Here is a 24,976-nt window from a genome sequence, read left to right on the forward strand (position 1 = left end):
CATTTTGGAAAGGATTTTATGTCCTCTGGAACAAAGTCTGAACAGTGTTTTTGTATTTCAATAAGTTTTGAGTGAGTATACTTAAAAAAAATGCTGTGAGTGGTAGAGCCTCGGGCCGCTGCGACTCCTCTTGCCGCCAGCTTGCCTCCAAGATGGGTGCCATGCCCCCACTGCCACATACTCCCACCGCCCAACTGAGGCCAGGGAGCCTGCAGTGGACTCCCCCCCCTCCCCGATGAGACAGGAAGTCCGCCACTACCATTTGCGCCCCCGGCCTCTGGACCACCTCGAATTTAAATGGCTGGAGGGCGAGATACCAATGGGTGATTGTGGCAGCAGGGACGTGGTCAAGCATCGGTCTGTGACAGGAGGGTGGAGTCGGGGAAGTTAAGTGGCAGAATCACTACACCTGTTGTTAATTAATGTGTTTGTGTGTCTTCCCAGTGACCGCGCCCTATTTAAGGAGAGAGAGCGAGAGCAGAGGGAGCTCTCTCTCTCCCTAACCAGATGACTTATTTGTGTGTATGCGTGTGGCTGGGAGAGTGTGGTTTTGCGACTGAAAAGTGCAAATAAAAAGAGTTTTTGGAACTCGGCTCTGTCCTGCCGTCCTTCTGTGCTCCACCCACCTACATGGACTGCTACAGTGGTGCCAAAACCCGGGAACCGAGCACAGAAGACAACAGCCCCATGGAATCCTCCACCTTCGCCGACCTGATCCACGCCCTTGCCACGGCCCAACAGAGCCAGCACCAGGCGCTGCTCACCCTCCGAAAGGAGCAAGAACAACGGTTCGAGGCCCTGGTGCTGGCGCAACAGGAAGATCGTTGGGCGTTCCGGCACCGCCTCGCGTCAGTGGGGTCCACCATCTCCACCACCGTGGGCCCTTCCCCCCTCACCCTCACAAAGATGGACCCGCAGGACGACCCCGAGGCATTCGTCACGCTCTTTGAGCAGGTAGCAGAGACCTCGGGGTGGCCGGTGGAACAGCGCGCGGAGCGCCTCCTCCCCCTGCTAACGGGAGAGGTGCAGCTGGCCGCGCTACAGCTCCCCGCCGACCGCCGGCTGGCCTACGCGGACCTTTGCGGGGCTGGCCTCCAGCGGGTGGGATGCACCCCGGAGCAACAACATCAGTGTTTCCGCGCTCTGCGCTTGGAGGAAGTCGGCCGGCCGTTTGCGTTTGGCCAGCAACTCCGGGATGCCTGCTGGCAGTGGTTGAGGGCCGACAGTTGCGACGCCGAGGGACTCATCGACCAGGTGGTACTGGAACAGTTCGTCGTGCGTTTACCAGCAGGAACCGCAGAGTGGGTCCAGTGCCACCGCCCGGCGTCGCTGGATCAGGCAATCGAGCTGGCGGAGGATCATCTGGCGGCTGTCCCGGCGGCAGGACAGCAGATGGCATCTTCTCTCCTCTTCTCTCCTCTTCTCTCTCTCTCTCTCTCTCTCTCCCCCTCCTCCTGTGTCCCGTCCTCTCCCCATTCCCCCACCGCGGAGGCGGGGGCCGGCACCACCCCAGCCGGCCCGCTGCACCCGTGGTGCCCTCCCGTTTCTCCCTTCTGTGTCTGTCTCTCCCCCACCTCAGGTGAGTGAGCCCCAGATCACCGGCGCAGAGGGAAAGCCCGGGCCGGTTTGCTGGCGCTGCGGGGAGCCGCGCTACCTTCAACAGCAGTGCACGGTGATGGAGGTGGGCGCGGTGGTTCAGATCCCCAACGCGCCAGAGGCCGCCCTCGATCGGGCCGGAGCGTATCGTATACCGGTGAGTATCCAAGGGGCTACATATCAGGCGTTGGTGGATTCTGGTTGTAATCAGACCTCAATTCGCCAAAGCCTGGTTCAAGATGAGGCATTGGGGGGAGCACAAGGGGTGAAGGTGTTGTGTGTGCATGGGGATGTTTACTGCTACCCTTTGGTGTCGGTCCACATTATTTTCAGAGGGGAAAAATTTATAGTGAAGGTGGCGGTTAATCCTCGCCTTACCCACTCTTTAATTTTGGGGACTGATTGGCCGGGATTTCGGGGTTTAATGACACACCTAGTCAAGAGTGGGTCCTGCCATTTGACAGGGGGAGGTCCCGGTGTCGCTTCGGCGGGAGCAGCTGTCACAGAGCCGTCTACGTCATCTCCGCGTCAGAGTGAGGAGCCGCCGGCTCCTCCTCTCTCTATTGGGGAATCCCTCGCGGATTTTCCATTAGAGCAGTCACGAGACGAGACTCTGTGGCATGCGTTTGACCAAGTGAGAGTAATCGATGGTCAAACGCTCCCGCTGAACGCCACCCCGTCCTTCCCTTACTTCGCGATTATGAAGGATAGATTATACCGAGTGACGCAGGACACTCAAACTAAAGAGCGAGTCACGCAGCTTTTAATTCCGAAGAGCCGCCGGGAATTGGTATTCCAGGCAGCTCACTTTAATCCCACGGCTGGACACTTAGGGCAGGATAAAACACTAGCCCGAATAATGGCCCGATTCTATTGGCCGGGGATTCGCGGCGATGTCTGTAGGTGGTGTACGGCGTGCCGTGAATGCCAGTTAGTAAATCCAGCGGCCATTCCAAAAGCGCCTTTGCGCCCTCTACTGTTAATCGAGACCCCGTTCGAAAGAATTGGGATGGATCTCGTCGGGCCATTAGATCGGTCAACACGAGGGTACCGCCTTATATTAGTTCTAGTGGACTATGCAACGCGATACCCGGAAGCAGTGCCTCTTCGCAATATCTCAGCACGCAGTATTGCGGAGGCGCTCTTCCGCGTCATCTCCCGAGATGGAATCCCGAAAGAGATTCTGACTGATCAAGGCACCTCGTTTATGTCACGAACACTGAACGAACTATATGGGTTATGAGGTATTAAGCCGATCCACACCAGCGTGTATCACCCAGAAACGGACGGTTTAGTGGAATGGTTTAATCGCACCCTTAAAAGCATAATTAAAAAATTTGTAAGTGAGGATGCACGTAACTGGGATAAATGGCTCGAACCCTTGCTCTTTGCAGTGCGAGAGGTCCCCCAAGCCTCCACGGGGTTCTCCCCGTTTGAATTATTATATGGGCGTAAGCCGCGCGGCATTTTAGACGTGCTGCGAGAAAATTGGGAGGAGGGACCTTCACCAAGCAAAAATGAAATTCAATACGTTATTGACCTGCGCGCAAAACTCCACACACTCACACACCTAACCCAGGAGAATTTGCGGCAGGCCCAAGAACGGCAAACCCGCCTGTACGACAAGGGTACATGCCTTAGAGAGTTTGCACCGGGAGAGAAAGTACTCATACTGTTGCCCACATCGAGCTCTAAATTAGTCGCCAAGTGGCAAGGACCCTTTGAGGTCACACGGCTAGTCGGGGACGTCGACTACGAGGTGAAGCGAACGGACAGGGGTAGGGCGCTACAGATTTACCACCTCAACCTACTCAAACTCTGGAACGAGGAGGTCCCCGTGGCGTTGGTGTCGGTGGTTCCGGAGAAGGTGGAGCTGGGGCCGGAGGTTCAAAAAGGAACATTAGGATCACATCCCTCTCTGGTCCCCTGTGGAGACCACCTCTCCCCGACCCAACTCGCGGAGGTCGCCCAGTTGCAGACCGAGTTTTCGGACGTGTTCTCACCCCTGCCCGGCCGCACTAACCTCATAGAGCACCACATTGAGATGCCCCCGGGGATGGTAGTGCGTAGCCGCCCTTACAGGTTACCCGAACACAAGAAAAAGGTGGTTCGGGAAGAACTCGAGGCCATGCTCGAAATGGGCATCGTCGAGGAGTCCCACAGTGACTGGAGCAGCCCGGTGGTCTTGGTACCCAAGGCCGATGGGTCGGTCCGGTTCTGTGTGGACTATAGAAAAGTCAACGCGGTGTCTAAATTTGATGCGTACCCAATGCCTCGTATTGATGAGTTGCTCGATCGGCTAGGCACGGCTCGTTTTTACTCGACACTGGATTTAACAAAGGGTTATTGGCAGATCCCCTTGACTCCATTATCCCGTGAAAAAACGGCCTTTTCCACACCGTTCGGCTTACAGCAATTCGTCACACTTCCTTTTGGGCTGTTTGGGGCGCCCGCTACATTTCAGCAGCTGATGGACAGGGTCCTCCACCCCCATGCCACCTATGCGGCCGCGTACTTAGACGATATCATTATTTATAGTAATGACTGGCCGCGGCACCTACAACACCTGAGGGCCGTCCTTAGGTCGCTGAGGCGGACGGGTCTCACGGCCAACCCGAAGAAGTGTGCGATTGGGCGGGTGGAAGTACGGTATCTGGGCTTCCACTTGGGCAACGGGCAGGTGCGTCCCCAAATTAACAAGACTGCAGCAATTGTGGCCTGCCCGAGGCCCAAGACCAAAAAGGGGGTGAGACAGTTCCTGGGGCTGGCTGGCTATTATCGTAGGTTTATACCTAATTATTCGGACGTCACCAGCCCGCTGACTGATCTGACTAAAAAGAGGGCACCAGATCCGGTCCAGTGGACAGAGCAATGCCAGTGGGCTTTTTCTAAGGTTAAGGCTGCACTGTGTGGGGGGCCACTTGTACACTCCCCTGACTTTTCTCTCCCCTTTATGTTGAAGACGGATGCGTCGGACAGAGGGCTGGGGGCCGTATTGTCCCAGCAGGTGGAGGGGGAGGATCGCCCCATCTTGTACATTAGTCACAAGCTGTCGGTGCGTGAGGGGCGCTACAGTACCATCGAGAAAGAGTGCCTGGCGATCAAGTGGGTGGTCCTCGCCCTCCGGTACTACCTGCTGGGACGCCCTTTCACCCTCTGTTCGGACCACGCGCCCCTCCAGTGGCTCCACCGCATGAAGGATGCCAATGCGCGGATCACCCGTTGGTATCTGGCACTCCAACCCTTTAACTTCAAGGTGATCCACAGGCCGGGGGCGCAGATGGTTGTGGCGGACTTCCTCTCCCGTCAGGGGGGGGGAGTCGGCTGCGGGCCGGACGGCTGCCCGGCCTGAGTCGGGCAGTGGGGGTATGTGGCAGCGGGGGCATGGTCAAGCATCGGTCTGTGACAGGAGGGCGGAGTCGGGGAAGTTAAGTGGCAGAATCACTACACCTGTTGTTAATTAATGTGTTTGTGTGTCTTCCCAGTGACCGCGCCCTATTTAAGGAGAGAGAGCGAGAGCAGAGGGAGCTCTCTCTCTCCCTAACCAGATGACTTATGTGTGTGTATGTGTGTGGCTGGGAGAGTGTGGTTTTGCGACTGAAAAGTGCAAATAAAAAGAGTTTTTGGAACTCAGTTCTGTCCTGCCGTCCTTCTGTGCTCCACCCACCTACATGGACTGCTACAGTGATCCATGCATTGGCATCCTTCATGTGGTGGAGCCACTGGAGGGGTGCATGGTCCGAACAGAGGGTGAAAGGGTACCGCAGCAGGTAGTATCGGAGGGTGAGGATTGCCCACTTGATGGCCAAGCACTCCTTTTTGATGGTGCTGTACTTACTTTCATGCATTGAGAGCTTGCAGCTGGTGTACAGCATGGGACATTTCTCGCCCTCCATCTCCTGGGACAAAACAGCCCCCAGCCCTCTGTCTTGCCCCTTTTCCACCAAAGCAGTTCCAGGGCTGGTTCAGAGCCAGTGCTTAGTTTGAAACCGGGTTTTCTGTTTCCACTGACAAAGAACTGGCTCTGGGGCCAGAAAAACCGGTTCCAGGCTAGCACCAACTCTCTGCTGGGCCAGAGGAAAGAACCGCTTACGTCAGCGGGGGGGCAGAGTTGTTAAGACCGACAACAATAACAAGACTGCGAAAGATCGCCATTTTTAAGCGACGAGAAGCCGCAGCTGTACAAACACGAAGTAATTTATAATTATTGTTGTTGTTGTTGCCGCTGCTGCTTCTTCCGTGTTGTTTTTGCTTTGATATTCGCGCCAAGGTTTATGCAAACGTAGCGCCGTAACTTCCGTACACAGCGACGTAACTGACGTATACAGCGATGTAATGACGTATGCAGCGACGTAATGACGTGGCTCTGCTTAGCCCCGCGAGCTATGGAAAAGCAAACTCGTTCTCAGCTGGCTCGCAAGTTGAACGAGTTGTGAACCAGCACCAGCACTGGCTCCGAACCAGCCCTGGAACTGATTTGGTGGAAAAGGGGTATCTGATGCATCTGTCTGCAAAATAAAGGGGAGAGAGAAGTCAGGGGAGTAGAAAAGTGGCCCCCCACACAGTGCAGCTTTTACTTTGGTGAAAGCCTGTTGGCACTGCTCCATCTACTGGACCAGATCTGGTGCTCCCTTTTTTGTGAGATCAGTCAGTGGGCTGGTGACATCCGAAAAATTAGGTATGAACCTACAGTGGTGCTTGAAAGTTTGTGAACCCTTTAGAATTTTCTATAGTTCTGCATAAATATGACCTAAAACATCATCAGAGTTTCACACAAGTCCTAAAAGTAGATAAAGAGAACCCAGTTAAACAAATGAGAGAAAAATATTATACTTGGCCATTTATTTATTGAGGAAAATGATCCAATATTACATATCTGTGAGTGGCAAAAGTATGTGAACCTTTGCTTTCAATATCTGGTGTGACCCCCTTGTGCAGCAATAACTGCAACTAAACGTTTCCGGTAACTGTTAATCAGTCCTGCAAACCGGCTTGGAGGAATTTTAGCCCATTCCTCCGTACAGAACAGCTTCAACTTTGGGATGTGGGTGGGTTTCCTCACATGAACTGCTCGCTTCAGGTCCTTCCACAACATTTCAATTGGATTAAGGTCAGGACTTTGACTTGGCCATTCCAAAACATTAACTTTATTCTTCTTTAACCATTCTTTGGTAGAATGACTTGTGTGCTTAGGGTCGTTGTCTTGCTGCATGACCCACCTTCTCTTGAAATTCAGTTTATGGACAAATGTCCTGGCATTTTCCTTTAGAATTCGCTGGTATAATTCAGACTTCATTGTTCCATCAATGATGGCAAACCGTCCTGGCCCAGATGCAGCAAAACAGGCCCAAACCATGATACTACCACCACCATGTTTCGCAGATGGGATAAGGTTCTTATGCTGGAGTGCAGTGTTTTTCCTTTCTCCAAACATAACTCTTCTCATTTAAACCAAAAAGTTCTATTTTGGTCTCATCCATCCACAAAACATTTTTCCAATAGTCTTCTGGTTTGTCCATGTGATCTTTAGCAAACTGCAGATGAGCAGCAATGTTCTTTTTGGAGAGCAGTGGCTCTCTCCTTGCAACCCTGCCATGCACACCATTGTTGTTCAGTGTTCTCCTGATGGTGGACTCATGAATGTTAACATTAGCCAATGTGAGAGAGGCCTTCAGTTGCTTAAAAGTTACCCTGGGGTCCTTTGTGACCTCGCCGACTATTACACGCCTTGCTCTTGGAGTGATCTTTGTTGGTCGACCACTCCTGGGGAGGGTAACAATGGTCTTGAATTTCCTCCATTTGTACACAATCTGTCTGACTGTGGATTGGTGGAGTCCAAATTCTTTAGAGATGGTTTTGTAACCTTTTCCAGCCTGATGAGCATCAACAACACTTTTTCTGAGGTCCTCAGAAATCTCCTTTGTTTGCGCCATGACACACTTCCACAAACATGTGTTGTGAAGATCAGACTTTGATAGATCCCTGTTCTTTAAATAAAACAGTGTGCCTACTCACACCTGATTGTCATCCCATTGATTGAAAACACCTGACTCTCATTTCACCTTCAAATTTACTGCTAATCCTAGAGGTTCACATACTTTTGCTACTCACAGATGTGTAATATTAGATCATTTTCCTCAATAAATAAATGACCAAGTATAATATTTTTGTCTCATTTGTTTAACTGGGTTCTCTTTATCTACTTTTAAGACTTGTGTGAAAATCTGATGATGTTTTAGGTCATATTTATGCAGAAATATAGAAAATTCTAAAGGTTTCACAAATTTTCAAGCACCACTGTACGATAGTAGCCAGCCAACCCCAGGAACTGTCTCACCCCCTTTTTGGTCTTGGGCCTTGGGCAGGCCGCAATTGCTGCAGTCTTGTCAATTTGGGGACGCACCTGCCCATGACCCAAGTGGAAACCCAGATACCATACTTCCACCCGTCCAATTGCACACTTTTATGGGTTAGCTGTGAGTCCCAAACACCTCAGTGACTCTAGGATGGCCCTAAAGTGTTCCAAGTGCCGCAGCCAGTCATTGCTGTATATACTGTAATAATGTCATCAAGATATGCTGCCGCATACGTGGCATGGGGACAGAGGATCTTGTCCATGAGCCACTGGAGCGTAACAGGAGCCCCAAATAACCCAAAAGGAAGTGTAACAAACTGATGTAATCCTAACTGTGTGGAAAAGGCCATTTTTACTCGGGATAGAGGAGTCAAGGGGATCTGCCAATATCCCTTCATTAAGTCCAGTGACAAATAAAAGCGAGCAGCACCTAACTGATTGAGCAACTCAATGTGAGGCATTGGGTATGCGTCGAATTTAGACACTGCATTGACTTTCCTGTAGTCCACAGAGAAGCAGACCAATCCATCAGTCTTGTGTACCAGGACCACCAGGCTGCTCCAGTCACTGTGTGACTCCTCAATTATGCCCATGTTGAGCATAGCCTTGAGTTCATCCCAAACCACCTTTTTTTGTGTTTGGGTAAGTGGTTAGGACAGCTATGCACCATCACTCCCTGGGGCGTTTCAAGGTGGTGTTCTATGAGGTGGGTGCAGCCGGGAAGGGGTGAGAACACGTCGGAAAATTCCTCTTGCAACTTGACAACCTCTGTGAATTGGGCCAGTGAGAGGTGGTCTCCACAAGGGACCGGAGTGGTTTAAGTTGTTGCTTTTGTCGTTTTTACCTCTGGCCCCAGCTCTGCCTTCTCCGGAACTACCAATGCCACAGAGACCCCCTCATTCCAACATTTTAATAGGTTGAGGTGGTATATTTGCAGAGCCCCACCCCTATCCATTCGCCTCACCTCATAGTCGATGTTCCCAATTCGCCGTGTGACCTCGAAGGGCCCTTGCCACTTGGCGACTAATTTGGAACTTGGCGTGGGCAATAACATGAGTACTTTGTCTCTCAGAGTGAACTCCCTAAGGCGCGCACCCCTGTCGTACAGCCGGGCTTGACATTCATGTGCCTGCTGTAAATTCTCCTGGGTTAAGTGCGTGAGGGTGTGGAGCTTTGCACACAGGTCGAGAAAGTATTGAATTTTGTTCTTACTAGTTGAAGGTCCCTCCTCCCAATTTTCCTGCAGCATGTCTAAAATGCAGCACCGCTTTGGCCCATATAATAATTAAAATGGTGAAAACCCTGTGCAGGCTTGCATGACCTCTCGTACTGCGAATAACAGGGGTTCGAGCCATTTATCCCAATTACGTGCATCTTCACTTACAAATTTCTGAATTAAAATTTTCAGTGTCTGATCAGTGATGCTATTACGCACTTCCTGTTTCCTGAGTTGTTCGCGCCGAGTCCTTTTTCCCGCGAGTGCCGGCGTTAATTACTAATCCTTTTTTAACTTTTTTTCTATAAATAAATTTCCAGTATCGTCTTCATTTTTATTATACTGTCGCTTTCATTTTTGTACTTTTCACTTTCGCTTTCCTTTTCCGGTTTTTTTTTCCGGTTTTTTCTCTTTCTTTTTTCAGAAGAACGCCGAGACCGGAAGCTTTCTTTTTTTCTCCTCCTGTGTAAAGTCCACAAGCGGAGGCCATCTGATCTGCTTTAATATCAACAGATCTTCATTTAAGGTACGTGAATCTTTTCATCATGGCACCCCTTCAGCCTGTTCAGTGTGCTGAGTGCAGGATGTTTAGTCATTCTTCCTCCGTCACTAGCGATAGCTCTATTAGCTTTACTTGTGATAAGTGCAGATTAGTTAGCTCTCTGACGGAGAAGATTTCAGTGCTAGAAGCGCATGTCCAGGCTTTAGAGCAGGTTAGTGAGCGTGAGAACAGTGTAGTTTCTGTTAGGGAAAGTCTGGACGCCCTAGGTGGAGTTAGCAATCCCCCAACTCCGGCATTAGAGCCCTTACAGCGGGGCGAATGGGTGACGGCTCGGCGGCATAAGCGTAGAGCCAAAGCTACCGCTGAGGCTCGCCCACGGGAGCACCACTCCTCTCCGCGTCACGTGTCGAACAGGTTTGCTCTCCTTAGTGATGCACCCACTGAGAAACCTGAAAGAGCTCTGGTTATAGGGGACTCTATCATACGGCACGTGAAATTAGCTCAGCCTTTAGGGGCACCAGCAGCTTTAGTCAGGTGTATACCGGGAGCCAGGGTGCCGGACATAGCAGGTAATCTTAGGGTCCTAGGCAAGCACAGGTTCTCAAAGATAGTTATCCATGCAGGAGCTAATGATATACGCCTTCGTCAGTCTGAGGTTACTAAGAGTAACTTTGTAGAGGTGTTTAAATTAGCGAAGGCGATGTCCGATGCTGTAGTATGCTCTGGCCCCATCCCAATGCGGCGTGGCGATGTAGCTTACAGCAGGTTATGGTCGCTGAACTGCTGGCTGTCCAGGTGGTGCTCTGAAAACAGTGTGGGCTTTATAGATAATTGGGCTAATTTTGAGGGCACTGCTGGCCTGTTAGGGTGGGACGGTATCCATCCCACTCGGGAAGGTGCTGCTCTCATTTCCTGCAGCATAGGTCATAGTCTCAGAACAGGCCTAGTTAATTTCTGACAATCCAGAGCCAAGGCCAGGGAGCAGACGAACAGGCTAAACCGACTGTCTGCTAGCTGCACAGAGTCGTCACTCAGGGCCCACTACATCGAGACTGTGTCTGTTCCCCGAGCTCAACAAAAAGGTAGAAATTTTCAGAGAGTTTGTTCCAGTAACCTAATCAATATAAAATTAGATCAGACTGACTGTACAGCTGCTGCCAGCACCTTTGATCTAAAGGTGGGGCTATTAAATATTAGATCTCTTACATCTAAAGCGCTAATGGTTAATGAACTCATTACTGATCAGGAGTTTAATGTACTGTGTTTAACAGAAACATGGATTAAGCCAAATGAATATATAGCATTAAATGAAGCGAGTCCTCCTGGATACAGTTATATACACCAGCCTCGTCTAACTGGCAGAGGAGGAGGCGTCGCGGTTATTTATAATGATTATCTAGGTGTAACACACAAACCTGGTTATAAATTTAATACATTTGAAGTTCTTCATACTCATATAATGTATGTAGCCTCGAAAAATAAGTCTACCCAGTTAATTCCATTGCTTATTATTTACAGGCCCCCGGGGCCATATTCTGAGTTTCTTTCTGAATTTGCAGATTTTATCTCAGATCTGGTTATTTCCTTAGACAAAGTTTTAGTTGTCGGAGATTTTAATATTCACTTTGATAACCCAGAAGACCCTTTAAAAACAGCGTTTGTGTCCATCTTAGGTTCAGTCGGGATTAAGCAGAATGTCATAGGACCGACCCATAATGGTGGTCACACCCTTGATCTAATACTAACATTCAGATTAAACGTAGACAATATAGTCATACTTCCACAGTCTGAAGTTATCTCAGATCATTGTCTCATCTCATTCAAAATATGTCTGAGTAATAATATATGCACCTCACCACGCTACTGTATTAAACGTACTTTCACGTCAACTACTGCACAGAGCTTTATAAATGATCTCCCAGAGCTGTCAACTTTGATTGGGTCACTGTCAGCCCCTGCAGAACTCGATCAGGCAACTGAATGCTTAGAGTCAACATTCCGCCATACTTTAGATAATGTAGCTCCTCTAAAAAGGAAAATGGTCAGAGACAAAAAATTAGCACCCTGGTATAATGATGACACTCGCACATTAAAACAGACCACTCGAAAATTGGAACGTAAATGGCGTCAAACAAAATTGGTAGTGTTCAAATTGGCGTGGAAGGAGAGCTTCCTGAAGTATAGAAAAGCTCTTAGTGCTGCGAGATCAACATATCTCTCCTCCCTAATAGAAGATAACAAAAATAATCCTAGATTCCTATTTAATACTGTAGCAAAATTAACCAGGAATAAGTCCACTATCAACACATGCACACCTGCAGTATGTAGTAGCAACGACTTCATGAATTTTTTTAATGACAAAATTGAGAATATCCGACAAAAAATTCAAACTACTAATTTAAGGTTAGACAATGAAAGTGACCTTGTAGTTAACAATATAACTGTATCAGATCATCAGTTAGAATGTTTTACTCCCCTAAAAGAAACTGAATTACTTTCATTAATCTCTACATCAAAAGCCTCAACTTGCGTACTAGATCCCTTACCGACACATCTATTCAAACAGATAATGCCTGGAGTAATTGAACTGCTTCTAAAAATAATAAATTCTTCTCTTATGATTGGCTATGTACCCAAATCCTTTAAACTAGCAGTTATCAAACCCCTGATTAAAAAACCTGACCTTGATCCCTGTCAGCTGTCCAATTATCGGCCAATATCAAACCTCCCCTTTATCTCCAAGATCCTTGAAAAAGCTGTGGCACAGCAGTTATGCTCATATTTACATAGGAATAACATCCATGAAATGTATCAGTCAGGATTTAGACCTCATCATAGCACAGAGACAGCACTGGTTAAAGTAGTAAACGACCTACTGTTGGCGTCTGATCAGGGCTGTGTCTCGCTACTTGTGTTGCTTGACCTTAGTGCAGCATTTGATACCATTGATCATTCCATTCTTCTGGATAGACTAGAAAATGTTGTGGGAGTTAAGGGAATGGCCCTCTCCTGGCTCAGGTCTTATCTAACTGATCGTTATCAGTATGTCGATATAAATGGTGATATTTCTAGACGTACCGAGGTAAAGTTTGGTGTTCCACAAGGTTCTGTCTTGGGTCCACTGCTTTTTTCTCTATATATGTTACCTCTGGGCGATATTATTCATAAACATTGTATTAGTTTCCACTGTTATGCTGATGACACACAGTTGTATGTCTCTGCAAAACCTGATGAGAGACACCAGCTTAATAAAATTGAGGAATGTGTTAAGGACATTAGACACTGGATGCTTATAAATTTCCTTCTGCTTAACTCTGACAAGACTGAAGTACTTGTGCTAGGACCACATACAGCTAGAAGTAAGTTTTCTGATTACACAGTAACTCTGGATGGCCTTTCTGTTTCTTCACGTGCAGCAGTAAAAGACCTCGGAGTGATTATTGACCCCAGTCTTTCATTCGAAACTCACATTGATAACATCACCCGGATAGCTTTCTTTCATCTCAGAAATATTGCAAAGATAAGAAATTTAATGTCATTGCATGATGCAGAAAAACTAGTCCATGCTTTCGTTACCTCCAGGTTGGATTATTGTAATGCCTTACTGTCTGGATGTTCCAATAAGTGCATAAACAAGCTCCAGTTAGTTCAAAATGCCGCAGCAAGAGTCCTTACTAGAACTAGAAAATATGACCACATCACGCCTGTCTTATCCACACTGCATTGGCTCCCAATCAAATTTCGTATTGATTATAAAATACTACTATTGACCTTTAAAGCACTAAATGGTCTCGCACCACAGTACCTGAGTGAACTTCTGCTCCTCTATGACCCGCCACGCCTACTTAGATCAAAAGGTGCAGGCTATCTGCTGGTACCTTGTATAGTGAAGGCTACATCAGGGGGCAGAGCCTTTTCTTACAAAGCCCCACTGTTATGGAACAGCCTTCCAAGTAATGTTCGGGAATCAGACACAGTCTCAGCATTTAAGTCTAGGCTGAAAACATATCTGTTTAGTCAAGCCTTTTGTTAATGGTGTTTATGAGGTAAAGGAGTAGATCTGGAGGGTCCTCAGACATAGAGTGTTTTGGTAAACTGGGATGTATGGATGCTGTCAGTCCCCACTCGCTTGCTCACTCGAGTTTGTTGACGGTGCAGTGGCTGGCTGCTTTATGTCCCGGGGCTCCCTCATGCCTGTGTTACCTTCTGGCTCTCTCCTTTTAGTTATGCTGTCATAGTTAGTTGCCGGAGTCCCTGCTTGTACTCGGTGCAATATGTATACTGTTCCTACTTATTCAGGTGACATTGGGCATACCTAACCACCTGTGTTTTCTTTCTCTCCCCCCCCCCCCACCCCAAATCTGTCCCTCTGAGTTACATGGAGTCAACAGGAAATCTTTTGGTGGAGACGGTGGGGACCTCGACTGGCTATCGTAGCCTGCAGGGAATCGGCCGTCAGACATTCTGTCGCATGTCCCAGACCCGGTGAAATGTAACTGAATTGTCTTGGCCAGGCCTAAGGGTCCCATCTGCATCTCATCATTGCTGAGGAGTGTGCTCCCATCACCCAATCAAGCATCCAGCCAGAGCAGGTCATGATATATTTTTTACCATATTAACATGCCATTGTGCGTCATGCCTGATGTAAAGACTCTCGTCTCTGCGAGCCTACCACACAGATTTAATACTTGTCATTTTTAGGGCATACCTAACAACGTGTTTTCTTTCTCTCTCTCTCTCTCTCCCCCCCCCATCTGTCCCTCTGAGTTACATGTTGATCCTGGGATTGAGATGCTGGCCTCTTCTGCCCCTCGGACCTGCTTGATCCATCCTGGTGCCCTGTGTCTGGTCGGAGTTTTATCGCCCCACTCCTGTGAAGGACGGCCCCATGAGGACAGTTGAGGGTTATACCTGTTAAAACTGTTAATATTATAGTCAGGCTGTCTGTTGTTGCCCAAATGAGGATGGGTTCCCTTTTGAGTCTGGTTCCTCTCGAGGTTTCTTCCTCATGTCGTCTGAGGGAGTTTTTCCTTGCCACCGTCGCCACAGGCTTGCTCATTGGGGATAGATTAGGGATAAAATTAGCTCATGTTTTAAGTCATTCAAATTCTGTAAAGCTGCTTTGCGACAATGTTTATTGTTAAAAGCGCTGTACAAATAAACTTGATTTGATTTGATTAAAGTGCTCTACTAAACCATCTGTTTGTGGGTAATAGACACTGGTGTGGATAGTTTTAATCCCCAACAACTCATACAGTTCACGCAGTGTGTGTGACATAAAGGTAGTGCTTTGGTCTGTCAGGATTTCTTTCAGAATCCCGACCCGGGAGATAACACAGAAGAGCGCTTCCACAATATTGCAGGCAGAGATATTACAGAGAGGCACCGCTTCTGGATATCGCATTGCATAGTCCACCAGAACTAAAATAAAGTGATATCCTCGTGCTGACCGATCTAATGGCCCGACGAGATCCATACCAATTCTCTCGAAGGGGGTGTTGATTAGGGGGAGCAGGCACAAAGGCACTTTTGGAGTGGCCGCGGGATTTACTAATTGGCATTTATGGTATGCCACACACCACTGATGAATGTCCCCACGAATCCCTGGCCAGTAGAACTAGCCATTATTCGAACTAGTGTTTTATCCTGCCCTAAGTGTCCAGCCATGGGATTAAAGTGAGCCGCATGGAACACGAGTTCTCTACGGCTCTTAGGGATTAACAATTGTGTTAGCTGTTTACCAGTTTGAGTGTCCTGTGTCACTTGATACAACCTATCCTTAATAATAGTGAAGTATGGGAAGGCGGGTGCCGCATTTTTTTAATTTCCCTGAGGGAACCCTCTCAAAGGGATCAATAAAGTTCTATCTATTCTAATCTAATCTAATTTGGTTGGAGAGTTTGACCACCAATTACTCTCACTTGGTCAAATGCATGACGCAGAGTCTTGTCTTATGACTGCTCTAATGGGAAATTCTTGAGGGAATCCCTGAGAGAGAGAGGATGGGCGAGCTGCTCCTCATTCCTTGCATCACCCTGACGTGGTGCTGATGTAGATGGCTCTGTGACAGCTTCCCCAGTCAGTGCCACACCAGGATCTCCCCGTGATGCATTATTGCAAGACCCACGCCCTACTATATGCTCCATTAATCCCCTGAACCCTGGTCAATCAGTCCCCAAAATCAGTGGGTGGGTAAGACACGGATTAACCGCAGCTTTTAAACTACATTTTTGTCCCCAAAATAGAATGTGAATGGACACTCATGGATAATTAGTGGTGATAATTAGTGTCCCCACAGACACGGAAGGGGAAGACAAGAGGATACTGGCTGGGGGGGGAGCTGGCCCCCATCTCCGTGGTGGGGGAACAGGATGGGGATGAGAACAAAACTGTGCACACACACAACCTTCACTTGTGCTCTCCCCAATCCCTTACCTTGCATCAAGCTTTGGTGGACTGAGGTCTGATTACAACTGGAATCCACCAACGTGTGATGCGTATCCACTTGGACACTCACCGGTATACGATATGCTCTGGCTTGATCAGGGGCAGTCTCTGACGCATCTGAGATCTGGACCATGGCTCCCACCTCCATCGCAGAGCACTGACTCTGGAGATGTCCCAGCTCCCTGCAGCGCCAGCATACTAGCCCAGACTTCACCTCTGCACCTGTGTTATGGGCGTCACTCACCTGGGAGGGAGAAAACACAGACACAGAAGAGGAAGATGGGAGGACACCGCAAGTGCAGCAGGCCGGCTGGGGGGGAGTCGATCTCTGTGGTGGGGGAACGGGGTGGGGACAAGAAGAGGAGGGAGGAAGGAGAATGAGAGAGAAAAAGAGAAGAGGCAACACTTCCGCCTGCCACTGTAACCGCTGCTAGATGGTCCTCCACCAACTTGATGGCTTGATCCAGCAATGCCGGGCAATGACACTGGACCCACTCCACCATTCCTTCTGGAAGACACGTGATGAACTGCTCCAGTGTCACCAGATCAATGATCCCCTCAGCGTCACGGTTGTCCGCCCTCAGCCACTACTGGCAGGCATCCTGGAGCTGTTGGCCAAATGCAAACAGCTGGCTGACCTCCTCCAATGTCAGTGTCCAGAAGAGTTGACGATGTTGTTCCAGGGAGCTGCTGACATGCTGCAGGATGGCTCGCTTCAGGTTCACGTGTATGAGCTGGCTGTCGGCAGGGAGCTGCTGTGTGGCAAGCTGCACCTCGCCAGTCAGTAATGGAAGTAGGTGCATCGCGTGCTGCTCGACTGGCCACCCCCACGCTTTGGCCGCTTGCTCGAAGAGAGCAATGAAGGCTTCTGGATCATCATGCGGCCCCATCTTCATGAGGGTCACATGGGGAGGGTCTGCTGTGGTGGCAGTCAAGGACCCCGCCAACGCAAGCAGGTGCCGGAATGCCTGGCGATCTTCCTGCTGGGCCAGCATCAAGGCTTCAAAGCATTGCTTCTGCTCCATTTGGAGGGCGATCAGCACTTGATGCTGGTTTTGTTGGGCGGTGGCAAGGGCATGGATGAGGTCCTTGAATGGGGAGGACTCCATGGGTGGTGCCCTTCAGTATCCCGGCTTTTGGCACCACTGTAATAAGCCCTGATGTGGGTGGAGTACTGAAGTACGGCAGGTGTGAGATGATGTTCACGCACACTTTATTTTCAAGATTATCACTTTTCAGCTTCATTCATTCACTTGCTTGCTCACTCACTCACTATCCAGACACACAAGCACATGCATTTGTTCTGGTCGGGAGAGCTCCCTTCTCTTTGCTCTCTCCCTCCTTTTCTACCTTCCGCCATCACTGCAAAAACACACACACAAAACATTAATTGACAACAGGTGCATTGACTTTGCCACTCACCTTCCCCGACCCCGCCCTCCATTCACTAATCAACGCTTGGCCACGCCCCTGCTGCCACAACAAACAATAAGTAATCAAGTCCACAGTCAAGTTAACAATATGTGTTAACGCCATAAAACAAACGCTTGACGAGCCTTGTCAATCACTAACAATTATTGTGAACGGTGATCAAAGGATCAATAAAAGGACAAAATGACTGTTGATATCACTAAACTTAACACCTAGTTAAAGCACACCAGCAGCATTTTTATGTCCCCTGCCCAGCTCCTTAGCCCATGTTTAGATTAGACCGTATCAGCGGATCATCAGATTAACGTTTTTAAAATGATTAGTGTGCACACAGCAACACCAATACACGATTTGCGTGCACACAGCAATACCAATACACGGATACGCTCGGCTCCGCAGGCATCCTGCGCTCCAAATCACTCCGCCCTGAACAGCGAGTGCCCTCTGGAGGGTGCGCACTCTTGCCTTGCACAGCTCACAGAGCACGCGAGTGAAGTGAACAAGCTGTGATTCGGGACTGAGCCGCTGTGTGTGTGATCCCAGCGCACATCACTTACCACTTGCAAGTGGAAGGATGGCAAGCCTAAAGACAATCATAACTACACAATGGGCAGTATTTGCATCAGTATTTGCAGTATTTTCATACTTTTATACTCTTTAATGAAAGGTGATACAAGGCGGAAGTCCGCGCCGTTTTTCAGCAGTCGCGTCACATGACCAACGCCAGCGAATCAGGAAGGTGGATGTCACAGTGACGTTGTCCAATGAGATGCCAGCTAGAGCTCAGCACAACGTATCTGCGTATTCTGAATGTTTACACAGCACCGGAGCTGACACGATCTGGATTGAATACGTGGACGCTGGCGGATTCCCGTTTCCCGGCGTTTCCAGGCGGTTTAATGTAAACGGACAGTGCATCCGCGAAGAAAATGAGACAGATACGGTCTAATGTAAACGTAGCCTCAGCATGACATAAAATGACATCATCTGCGATTTGTAACACATGAATGAACTGGATGGTAAAGATTTAGAAAACATACTGTAGCCAGTCAGTGGGTGGACACTGACAATGATACACTGGTATCTTTCCATAACAGATGAAGAAATAATCACCTACGTTTGTGATCCTTTAACTCACTCAATGAACTGCAATAGTGACTCTGAAGGAGAAATTTATGATAAGAAGAATGTGCCTAAAATTTTGCATATAACATGAGTGTTTGGTGTGACAAGTTCAGTATTATGAACTTTTCAGTATAACAAACTATTTGGATGTTTCCCAAGGAGTTTGTTAAAGCAGCGTTGCAGTGTATCTCCAAAAGTGAAAAGAAAGAAATTTGCATTTAAAAATTGGATTGTGACTGCAGCACGAGTGTGGCAGATAAAATTACAAGCTGAATTTTATCAGACTGGAAACTTGGCTATCTCAGAGCTTGATCAATGTGAAATCAGTTAGCTTGCAAGATTTTAGAAATTTTGAGCCAGGTTGATTGTTTCTTACCCAATATGATGTCTGCAGGAACTTAGTCTTGGTAAGACTAAAAAGTAAATAAAAACATTTTACACTTTTTATTTGTTGAAATATATTTATGGTTCTTTAAAATTAAAATGTCAAAATATGTTATAGATGGAAGAACCTTTGAGTGGAAAAAAATGTTGATCAAAACCTGTTTTTTCTTGGGCTGTTTTTGACATCTGATGGGTTTTCCCATGTCATAAGCAAATATATTTAATTTTCAGTGTTTTTTTTAATAAATATATGCCATACTGATTATAGCAACTTAAAGTAACAAAATAAAGTCACTAAAAGACACTGTGTGACAGGCATATGAAAATGTTGTACTAAATTCCAACATAATAAAAGCACAAGCAAGAAATACACAAGAAATAAATACATGTGCCAAGCAATTTCCAGTATGCACTATACACAGTTATGCAAGGTTATGAGATCAACAAAAAGTATGTGGCCCCTATTCATGCCCTCTCCATGTTGCCATGCAAGTGATTATATTCCCTTTTAGCTTCAATCAACCGTAAACATGTGGCCAGACATCTTACACTAAACACAAAATACATGGCTCTAACACTGACTTTGTTGTTTGCTGATTTTTCACGGTTGTGTCTGTACAGGGTTACCTCACAGGCACTGTAGGAAGATATCTCAGACCAGAGGTCACAAACAAAGAGGCCCAAACTGTGCAACACATTGCACCAATCAGTAAGGATTATAAGGAGTTAAACATCAAGGAAGAAGAAAAAACTGAAATAAAACCAAGTGAGAGAAAGACAAAAGAAGATCTGCAGTATCCCAGGATTAGAGTGCGCACCGCTGCTGTTCAGTGGGAAAAGGGGAACATTGCTCATGATCATCATGAGGTAAAAGACAAGAGCAAACACACTTGTGCTAGCTCAGAGGGCATAGACAAGAAATCGCAGACAAAGAATGATGATGAAGAAACATTGGATAATAAAAGTGAGTCAAGAAGAACTCATGGTACCCAATTTACTGAACAAAAAGATTCACCTGCTTATATTGATACAGATGTAAAGAACCGAGAAAGAACATTTTCTGGAAGTGAGGAAGCTGATCTAAATGTTGAGAGGAGTGAAACCAATCAGGAAAAGACAAAGCAACCATTAGAGGAAGAAGAAGAGATTATCATGAGGAGACAGTTTGATGAAACTGAAGAAGAACCAATTAAATGTGAGTTTATTGACCAGGGTTTATTAATAAAGGAAGATTATCTAAATGTTGAGAGGAGGGCAAACAGCCAGGAGGAGAGAAGGAAATCCAAAGAGGAAGAGGAAGGTGTTGAAATTATGAAAAGAGAGAATGATGAACCTGAAGAAGAACCATTTAAAAATGACTCTATTGACCAAGGTTTACTGACAAAGGAATTTGATCTAAATGTTGCGAGGAGTGAAAACATCCAGGAACAGAGAAGAAAACAGGAAGAGGAAGGTGTTGATGAAATTATGAGGAGTGAGAATGATGAAACTGGAGAAGAACTGACTAAAAGCAAGTTTACTGAGCAAGGCTTAGTGGCCAGGGAAGCTGATTTAAATGTTGAGAGGAATGAAAATGATCAGGAGCAGGTAAGGAAATCTGAAGAGGAACAGGAAGGTGTTGATGAAGTTGTGAGGAGAAAGGATGATGAAACTAAGGAAGAACCAATTGAAGAAGGCTTACTGGCCAAGGAAGCTGGTCTAAATGTTGAGAAGAGGGCAAACACCCAGAAAGAGAGAAGGAAACCTGATGAAGAAGAAGAGGAAAGTGTCAACGAAATCTCAAGAAAAGAGTATGATGAAATTGAAGAACCAACTAAAAGTGAGTTCATTGAAGAAGGCTTACTGGCCAAGGAAGTTGATCTAAATGTTGAGATGGATGAAGACAGTCAGGAACTGAGAAGGGAATCCAAAGAGGAAGAGGAAGGTGTTGATGACATTAGGAGAAGAGAGAATGATGAAAGTGATGAACCAATTAAAAGTGAGTCTATTGACCAAGGCTTATTGACAAAGGAATTTAATCTAAATGTTGAGAGAAATGAAAACAGTCAGGAGCAGAGAAGGAAATCTGATGAAGAAGAGGAAGGTGTTGATAAAATCTCAAAAAGAAAGTATGATGAAACTGAAGAACCAATTAAAAGTGAGTTCATGGAAGAAGGCTTATTGGCCAAGGAAGCTGATCTAAATCTTCAGAAGGATGAAAACATTCAGGAGCAGAGAAGGAAACAGGAAGGGGAAGGTATTCAAATTGTGAAGAGAAAGGATGATGAAACTGAAGAACTGATTAAAAGTGAGTTTATTGAAGAAAGCTTACTGGCCAAGGAAATTGATCTAAAGGCTGAGATGGATGAAAACAGTCAACATTTGAAGAGGAAATCCAAAGAGGAAGAGGAAGGTGTTGATGAAATTAGGAGAAGAGAGAATGACGAAAGTGATGAAGAACCAATTAAAAGTGAGTTTATTGACCAAAGCTTATTGACAAAGGAATTTGATCTAAATGTTGAGAGGAGTGAAAACATCCAGGAGCAGAGAAGAAAACAGGAACGTGTTGATGAAATTGTGAAGAGAATGGATTATGAAACTGAAGAACTGATTAAAAGTGAGTTTATTAAAGAAGACTTATTGGCCAAGGAAGCTGATCTAAATGTTGAGAGAAATGAAAATGGTCAGGAACAGAGAAGGAAATCTGAAGAAGAAGAAGAAGAAGAAGAAGAAGAAGAAGAAGAAGAAGAAGAAGAAGGTGTTGATGAAATCTCAAGAAAAGAGTATGATGAAATTGAAGAACCAACTAAAAGTGAGTTCACTGAAGAAGGCTTAGCCAAGGAAGCTGATCTAAATGTTGAAATGGATGAAAACAGTCAGGAACTGAGAAGGGAATCCAAAGAGGAAGAGGAAGGTGTTACTGAAATTAGGAGAGGAGAGAATGATGAAAGTGATGAGCCAATTAAAAGTCAGTCTATTGACCAAGGGTTATTGACAAAGGAATTTGATCTAAATGTTAAGAGAAATGAAAACAGTCAGGAGCAGAGAAGGAAATCTGATAAAGAAGAAGAAAAAAAAGAAGGTGTTGATGAAATCTTGAAAAGAAAGTATGATGAAACTGAAGAACCAATTAAAAGTGAGTTCATGGAAGAAGGCTTATTGGCCAAGGAAGCTGATCTAAATATTGAGAGGGATGAAAACATTCAGGAGCAGAGAAGGAAACAGGAAGGGGAAGGTATTCAAACTGTGAAGAGAAAGATTGATGAAATTGAAGAAGAACTGATTAAAAGTGAGTTTATTGAAGAAGGCTTACTGGACAAGGAAACTGATCTAAAGGCTGAGATGGATGAAAATTGTCAGCAGTTGAAGAGGAAATCCAAAGAGGAAGAGGAAGGCGTGGATGAAATTAGGAGAACAGAGAATGCCGAAAGTGATGAAGAACCAATTAAAAGTGAGTTTATTGACCAAGGCTTATTGACAAAGGAATTTGATCTAAATGTTGAGAGGAGTGAAAACATCCAGGAGCAGAGAAGAAAACAGGAAAGTGTTGATGAAATTGTGAAGAGAATGGATTATGAAACTGAGGAACTGATTAAAAGTGAGTTTATTAAAGAAGACTTATTGGCTAAGGAAGCTGATCTAAATGTTGAGAGAAATGAAAATGGTCAGGAACAGAGAAGGAAATCTGAAGAAAAAGAAGAGGAGGAGGGTGTTGATGAAATCTCAAGGAGAGAATATCATGAAACTGAAGAAGAACCAATTAAATACAAGTTTGTTGACCAAGACCCTAAAGAACAGGCAAATATGCGTGATATGGGAGATACAGCAGTGGTCCAGGTGGTCTCGGTGGAGAAGATAATGGACTGTATTTATGATCAGGATATAAATGAGCCAAATGTGGTAGAACAGAGCAATCAGGGAAGGACTGAGCATGAAAATGAAGGGAGAAAATCACAAATTGTAGATGAAGTTTTGTTGATGGAGTTGGCTTCAACATGGGAAGGGAGGGATCCTTTAAAAGACAGCCTCAAACTGGAGGTAGAAATGACTAAAAATGCCACACTGTTCCAAGGAAAGGAAGTGACTGAAGTCAACAATGAGGAAACAAAGACTGTGGGAAAAATGAAAGATGGATATCATGAAGAGTTCTCAGCATGGAAGCAGTTCACAGGCACTGACATTGTTGAAGAACAGAAAGTTTGTGACACAGGAATGAAAGAAACTTTGAAACAAATTGAAGTTATTGATAAAAATGTGGAGACTGAATGTGAACTACAGGAGATGGAACATATAGAAAATGCAGAAATGGACAAAAATGAGTCTGAACCCAGCAGGATGGTTGAAGATGAGGGTAATAATTTGACTGTTACAATGGAATTGCAGCAGTTAGAACAAAGTAAAGAGGAAAAAGCCACATCAGAGGTGACCCTGAATGTAGATCTCGGGCAGTTAGATGATAAAGCTCATGATCACAATAGTTCACAACGACAAGTGATGGTGACTAAACAAGAAGTTGAGGGCCTCATTACACAACCAGAAACAAGGACAGGAAACCAACTGGAAACTGTTGAAACCACATCAAAATTCAGAGCAGAAGTTGCTGCAGTGGATGTGAAGAAATCAGCTGAGAGCGAGACTAGCTCGCATAAGCAGCCCATCGATAGAGAAGAGGTGGCTGGACAGGAAATAATGGGCCAGTGCTTCCTTGAACAAGGGTTTTTACTAGAAGAATCGGCAAATCCACGGATAAATGAATTAAGTTTCCTGGAAGCACCTTTTAGTGAAATAAAGTCAGTTCCTCTCGAGCAAGTAGATGAAACTGCAGTTGAGTCTGTTGATGAAATGCAAAGTAAAGAGGAAAAAGCCACATCAGAGGTGGCCCTGAATGTAGATCTCAGGCAGTTAGATGATAAAGCTCATGATCACAATAGTTCACAACAGGAACTGGATGAGTGCTCCAGTGAAGCTGAATTAAATGTGGCAGCAAAGTCCAGCTCACCAAGTAAAGTAACAGGAATGAGCAAAGGTGAACTGAAATGTGAGCAAGCTCAACCTGAATGTGAAATATCTCTTGTCGAGAACACTTGTGATCAGTCAATTCTCAGTGAGATCCCATTAGAGAAACAGATAAATCAGAGTGAGTACACAGCGCAAGATTCAGCTGCTGAAGCTTCATCACATAGACTTCAGATCGGACTCTCACAAACTTTGTACTTACCAGAGAGGCAATCAGAACAGGAAACGCTGGAGATGCAGAGAGATTCACAGAAACATACAGAGGAACAACAGAGGACTGATGAGGCAGAGACTGGATTATTAAATGAAATAAAGGATGCCACATCCTCTTCAGGAATCTTGGAGGAAATAATGAGTGGGTTGACAAAAGAATCAGAGGATAGTGAGTGGGAATTACTGAGAGAAATGGAGGATCATGAAAGAAAAGAGCAAAAAAGTGAACTTGAAAGCCATGAGGAAACGTCAGAAGGCAACATGAATGTGGAGTTACTGAATGACACATGGGAATGTGAAAAAGAATCAGTAGCAGAAACGACAGGTATTGAAACCATGGTAGTTTCAACAGGTGGGGAGATGGAGTCTGTGAAAAAAATGGAAGAACTTATCACAGAGGACGAAAAAGCTAAGTGTCATCTAGTCTTTTTTGAATCGGAAGCATCAAAGGAAATTAGCAAAGAACATGAAGAAGAAGATGAACATGGAGAATCAGTAGTAGACAGTAAGGAGGACTTAAAAGAAAGAGGCAGACCCGGACTGAAGAGAGGGTTCGAAAAGATGGCAGAAGACAATGACAAGGATAAACCATCTGTATTAACAGAGCTTTTACTTCCATTACAGGTAAAATACTGATTAACGCACTTGAAGTAACATGTATTGATCATTTCTGGAATTTGTATTTGAGTTCAATGCAGCTGGGGTTTTTTTG

General features: G+C 46.1%; 2 protein-coding genes across 3 annotated transcripts in view; both read left to right on the forward strand.

Annotated features, from left to right (window-relative positions):
- The window catches only part of si:ch211-136m16.8 (trichohyalin), a 54,490-nt gene that overhangs the window by 18,147 nt on the left and 11,367 nt on the right, over positions 1–24,976 (forward strand). The window contains exon 3 of the mRNA XM_060939422.1: positions 19,678–24,888. Within this exon, the coding sequence (XP_060795405.1) occupies positions 19,678–24,888 (5,211 nt within the window). The remainder of the gene's footprint in view (positions 1–19,677; positions 24,889–24,976) is intronic.
- Positions 304–19,671, forward strand: LOC132898054 (zinc finger protein with KRAB and SCAN domains 5-like). 2 transcript variants are annotated; one of them, XM_060939424.1, is made up of 3 exons: positions 304–1,753; positions 9,592–9,693; positions 14,061–19,671. In XM_060939424.1, exon 1 carries the CDS (start codon positions 631–633, stop codon positions 1,585–1,587), a length of 957 nt encoding a protein of 318 aa, XP_060795407.1. In that variant the 5' UTR covers positions 304–630; the 3' UTR covers positions 1,588–1,753; positions 9,592–9,693; positions 14,061–19,671. The 2 variants fall into 2 exon arrangements, with proteins under 2 accessions (XP_060795407.1, XP_060795406.1); XM_060939423.1 differs by lacking the exon at positions 14,061–19,671 and having other exon boundaries at positions 9,592–11,046.

Source organism: Neoarius graeffei, chromosome 14 (assembly GCF_027579695.1).
Source record: "Neoarius graeffei isolate fNeoGra1 chromosome 14, fNeoGra1.pri, whole genome shotgun sequence".
NCBI lineage: Eukaryota > Metazoa > Chordata > Actinopteri > Siluriformes > Ariidae > Neoarius > Neoarius graeffei.

What these genes read in the sequence shown, in the direction of transcription:
- LOC132898054 (XM_060939424.1), top strand. Translation starts at nt 631, where the DNA reads ATGGACTGCTACAGTGGTGCCAAAACCCGGGAACCGAGCACAGAAGAC.